Source organism: Brassica napus, chromosome C7 (assembly GCF_020379485.1).
Source record: "Brassica napus cultivar Da-Ae chromosome C7, Da-Ae, whole genome shotgun sequence".
In the NCBI taxonomy this organism is placed as follows: domain Eukaryota; kingdom Viridiplantae; phylum Streptophyta; class Magnoliopsida; order Brassicales; family Brassicaceae; genus Brassica; species Brassica napus.
Genome location: NC_063450.1, coordinates 18598538 through 18604537, shown reverse-complemented (window position 1 = coordinate 18604537; position 6000 = coordinate 18598538). Strand labels below are relative to the sequence as shown.

The 6000-nt window shown below is 31.8% G+C and overlaps 1 protein-coding gene across 1 annotated transcript; it reads left to right on the top strand.

The window, feature by feature from the left end:
- The first annotated feature begins 403 nt into the window (after positions 1 to 403).
- Positions 404 to 4197, top strand: LOC106390932. Its single transcript, XM_048762772.1, is given in 6 exon segments — positions 404 to 3178; positions 3267 to 3418; positions 3507 to 3606; positions 3680 to 3775; positions 3859 to 3914; positions 3998 to 4197. Coding segments are annotated over 5 exon segments (525 nt in total). The 5' UTR covers positions 404 to 3178; positions 3267 to 3272; the 3' UTR covers positions 4125 to 4197.
- The last annotated feature ends 1803 nt before the right edge of the window (positions 4198 to 6000 follow it).

Below are 6000 nucleotides of genomic sequence, written 5' to 3'. Positions count from 1 at the left end.
GTATTGATACGATTTGTAAAAATAGCAATTTTGAAAATATTTATTTATAACTAAAAATAATTATTTGATAGCAATATTTTTTTCTGAAATTCTAGAAAGAAAAAAATTGTAATAGGTTATATGACAATAATTTACCTTATAAATCTTAAACAAAATTGTAAAAGAGTATTTAATATTATTTTTTATTTTTAATTGTAAATAAAATGAAGATTATAAAATAGAATGTTTTCCTTTTTAAAAAAAAACCTAGCAAAATAAAAAATTAAAGACTTATTTAATAAAACATTAAATTAGTACATAAGAACATGTATAATGTTGTCATTGATTTTTTTTTTTTTTTTTTTTTGTCATCAATGTTGTCATTGATTCGATTGGTGTATTTAACTTTCATTTTTTTTTTCATTTCTTATTTCTGATTGTGTTCAGTTTAAATGTTTATGTATAGTATTTTATCTAATCATTAGTATAAAGTTTATAACAACTCATCTATGCACCATAATTATAAAATACAAATATTAACTTGAACTTATGTGTGAAAACGAGTTTTAATTATAAAATAAATCTCAAACAACATATACAAAAAACAATCATAATACTATAATAAAATGATTTATTATTTTATGGTTTTAATTAAATTAAAACATCAAACAAATCCCGTTGCAACGCAACGGGGTCATATCTTGTTATTATATAAGGTGGTGTTATGTTGATGTATGAAGTAATTTGGCTGCGTTGAATGCAGTCTCTCTTCTCATCTTTATGAATCAATAGAACTCTTTGAACCACTTGAAGTCAACCTACAAATTCTTTCCTTTCTTTATCTTTTTTGCACAATAAAGCTTCCTAAAGCTATTTCAGTTTCATCTTTATGTTCTATCAATAAAGCTCACTTGAGCAAATTTACTCTTGTTTTGAGATTGTCTGGGTTAACAGGCTTATGTATGACAATGTCTTGGGCTGGTCTTGTGTATTTTAATACATAGTGCATACCGAATTTAGAAACATGGACAAATAAAATCGATTAGTTATGGTCTGGTGGTAGAAGCTTCCCCCTGATTTGATAACCACTATAAACAAAAGCACGCTTATGGACTAGTTGGTTTTGGGGTATGGTCCGGATTTCTAATGATGTGTGTAGGCTGGGAAAAAAAAATTGGAACCAAAGAATTGAACAGGAACTGAACTGAAATACCCGAAACCGGAACCGCACCAAAACATTCATATAACTGAATGGTTCCTATTTTTCTATATCAGAAATAACTGAACCGAGAACCGAACGGATATCCGAATATATAAAATATTAATTATATATACATATAACATAACTAAATATATATTTCTAATTTAAAAATCTTTTTTTAGCAAATATACATATCATTACAAGATATTATTTTTACCATCAAAACCACCATTCTATACGATTATTCTCAACCATATTGATTTTAGAAACTACAAAACAAATGTCAGTTTCAATCATATTGGTCTTAGAATTCTCATTGTTTTTGCATGGCCAATATTTTTACAACTTGCATTTAAGCAATAACAAAATATAAATGTATTGATTAGTATCAACAAACATTTTATTTCCTATGGCAAACAGATTTATATGTGGCAGACCTTTCCCAAACTTAATTTGGGGCGTCGACTCACAAAATTCATTTCCATCCATACTACTTGATCCCTTAAGGACCAAAGTATTGTTATAACATTGGTATATTTCACCTTAGTTAAACTTAAATCTTGATTTCTTCCTTCACGGTCAAACAAGAACTTAATAATTAATTTAAGTTACACACCACAAGGAAAAAATATAACCAACTTTCCTTTTCCGGTTCAGGTAGTGACTAAAACAAATGATAATCACCTCTTCCTGAAAAAACTTAACAAGGATTTCTGTTAAAAATAATTAGATTAATGATTTTTATACCAGAAAAATATAATCTACTGAAATCATAATCGAGAACAAGCTGATGGAGAAGAGTGATTTTCATCATAGGATTTATCTAATTCCCAACAACGGAGCCAAATCCATTCCGGCACCTATTCCAAATATGGATTAACATGTTCTTAAGAAAAAACTTTTAACAAATATATGTATTGTTAGTGCAGAAGCATAAACAATATTTAAATATTTAAGAGTGTAGGAACCTTATTTTACTACCATAAGACAACTGATATTTGTAAGAAATAATAAGAACATAAATTAAAATTACAATACCGAAATATAAAAATAAAGAAGAATTGTAGAGTCGAGATGATTAATCTCTTTCCTTAAATCTTTAAACGCCATGTAGTGTGACGGTTTCATAGCGCTCAGATTCCTAGGATACAACTGCAGCATTGTTTCTGTTTACCATCACCGAAAAACAGAATCTATCAAACCTAATTTTGTGTTGTACTCTCAGACAAAAAAAAATACTAGCATAACTATTCTGAGAGGAGAAAGTGATTTGTTGTTGTTGAAACTTGAAAGTCTATTTTTTCTATAATGCTTATAAGCCATTTTATAGAAAAATAATGAGCACAAATTTCATTCTTCGTCACAAAAATGAAACCTCCATGGTGCACTAATGGAGACTTTAATTCTTGTCAATTAGTATGTGAATTTATTCCACATTTTGACTAAGAAATTAAAGAGTAAAATTATTATTGTTTGACCAATTCAAACAAAATAATATATTTTAAAATAGATTTCTTTTTATATTTTATCAATATAAAAGATCAACATATATTTGATTTAAGTTAATGAACATGAAGTCCAACTAACAAATCAAAACATAAATCCAAGTTCAACTATCCAATGACTGTATTTGCTACTTTGTTCAAATTTTTCAAATCACACACATTAGACTTCCATTTCCCATTCAAATAAAATTTCATTTTTGACATTTGAGTACATTATTCATAATGTTCAAAAAATAGTTCCAACGAACTTTTGGTACTCCATATTGTGTTTTATTAAAACTTGTCCATCAAGACCTATACATGAATTTGGTAAGTACGTTGGTCTATTTCAAACGAATATGGACTAGTACGAAAACAGTGTCAATCTCTAGCAAGACCCACCAGATTTAAAATAAATATGATTGAATTGAGTAATCCTAATCCATGTGAATGAAGATTCATTTGATTCCTTTCAAATTTTGCAGGCTCTGGTTTTCATGAAGATGGGCTAAAGGTATTGATCATTTCTATAAAATAATCCAATTCAATGTTCCTCTTAATAGTTTTTTGTGTAAACTGAAAGTTTGTTTATATTCTAACAGGCCGGTATGAGGGCTGCACAAGGTCTGCTAGGGAAAGATATGGTTCCTCTTATGAGCAAACCAAAACATATGGTCCCATCTCTAACCAAAAAGGGGGCTCGGTTTTTATTTACTAGATTCTTGAGACATTTCATATCAACCGGTTGTGTAACGTGAGCACTCTTCTCTCTCTATAATTCCTAGCTTCATTTGAATAACAATTCTTCAATATTACATATAATTGTTTATAAATTTTAACAGAGTATATGAAGGAGGAACAATGTTCACTTTCAAAGGAAAGGATTTGAGATGTAACTTAGAATCTGTCATGGAGATTCACAATCCTCATTTTTACTGGAAGGTTGGCACGTAGGATCACACCATGTTAGAAGAGCTCTTTAGAACTTGGAACATTGATGATTTTTTTCCCACAGGTTATGACATAAGCAGATTTAGGACTTGCCGATGCCTAAATAAATGGAGATTTTTCGTTTGTTAATAAAGAAAAAGGACTTCTCAATTTGATCATGGTATGGTAATGCACTTATTGAAGAACTGAGATTGAGTAAGAAGCTTCTGACATCTATCTATCTTCTTGATTAAAAACTTGCAGATTCTCATTGCTAACAAAGAATTGAACTCAAAGAACTTAAATCTTGCTAAGAAAAGGTAAAGTTTCAAACATTCTGCTAAGTTATAATGCAAGATTTCACTTGTCAAGTTACATTCCTTTTTTTTAATGGATTTTGTAGGGGTTGGTGGACACCGATGTTTATGACTGCTGGTTTAACATCTGCAATACAGTTCCTAAAGCATTTCTCTAGGCAGAACACTTTAACTAAAGCTCGAGGAACATTTCACGTCACTATGACCTTGTAAGTTGTCTTATGCTCACATCCTTTATGTCTCATGAGAAACCATTTTTTCTTGTGTAGGTAGGGTTCTTGATTTACTTTATCACTTGATATTTTTACAGAGAAATGACCTTTTTGCTCTATTCTTGGATGATACCATGAGTTATTCCACTGTGGCATTCAAGTTGACAATGAGATTTCCTCACTCTTTTTTTTTTGCTCTTATGTTATTTTGCTACGAATATAGCTCTAATGTTTCTTCATTTAATATTTTAATAGTCAGACGATGAGGATCTGAAAACTACAGATGAGGAAAATAAATATTTTAATTGATAAGGTATAGGATAACACAATCTTCATGATTTAGAACATGATTTTCTCTCATTTTTACTAAGTACATTTGCATATTTTAGGCTAGAATAGAAAAGAACCATGAGGTTTTAGAGATTGGATGTGGATGGGGAACTTTGGCCATTGAAGTTGTGAAAAAAACTGGATGTAAATACACTGGTATTACACTATCTATCGAACAGCTTAAATATGCAGAAGAAAAGGTTAAAGAAGCTGGACTTCAGGTTTGTGTTGAACAATCCATTGATTGATTTTTTTATTTATGATCCCACCAAAAGGCTATAACTAAGGATATAACATATGAATCACCAGGATCGGATTACATTTGAGCTTTGCGATTATCGTCAACTATCTGATGCTAAAAATATGACAGAATCATATCTTGGTAATACATTTATTTCTTCTCTATTGTATAGAACTGCTTAACCTGTTTTATGAGTCTATAACAACAGTTTTGGAATGTTGTTTCAGTGAGATGATAGAACATGTTGGCCACGAGTTTATGGATACATTCTTCAGTCACTGTGAAGCTGCGCTTGCAGAAGACGGCATCTTTGTCTTGCAGGTAACACTTGTTTCTTGCCCTCATAGTTCCCTTGGAGCACGTATCATAATAACAGTGTAAGTAAAAAAAACACGTTTTACGTGTTGGTCGGCATGGACGGTGAGCTGAAATTGTTGACGTTGGTTTTGTCAAAGATTGTGAGCTCACCAACACCTTCTTCATGCTTATAAAAGGAGAGCTGAGGTGAAGAGGAAAGACATCCCAAAACAAGAAAACAGAGAGAGAACGAGAGAAGAGAAGAGAAGAGAAGAAGAAGAAGAAAAAAAAAAAAGAAAAAATTTCTCATAAAAATCTTCTTTAAGAAATTACGAGTAATTTCTGAGTGTATTTGGGATCGGGGTGTGAGTTGTGAGTTTGTAAAATTTCCCTGGTTGATAATAAAGGATCTGTAGCAGGTCCGGAGACGTAGGCAACATTGGCCGAACTCCGTTAACAATTTTGTGTGTGTGCTTCTTTCCCGCTCCCACAAATTCTGGTTTACCGCAAAATTTGACCGCATATTTCCTAGCAACTGGTATCAGAGCTTGAGTTACGGTGATCGGTCAAATTTTTTGCGGAGTTACTATTCATGTGAACAGTAATTCGTGAATAGTGAATTTTTTGTCGGTAACATCGGTTTGTCGACGTAGGTGTTCTAATACACGGTGGTTCCAGAAACGATGGGAGGCGAAGACGGTTCGGCGCACAGTATCGGGAAATTTGACGGTACAGATTATGCATTTTGGAGAATGCAAATTGAAGATTATCTGTACGGAAAGAAACTTCATCAACCGCTGAGCAAGAAGCCTGAGAAGATGGATCAGGATGAGAGGGAGCTCCTTGACAGACAAGTTCTGGGTGTTATGAGGTTAACACTGTGGAAAAACGTTGCTTACAACGTTGCGAAGGAGAAGACCAGACCACAGAAGGGCTCATGAAAGTTCTCTCTGATATGTATGAGAAACCTTCGGCAAACAATAAGGTGTTTCTCATGAAGAAACTCTTT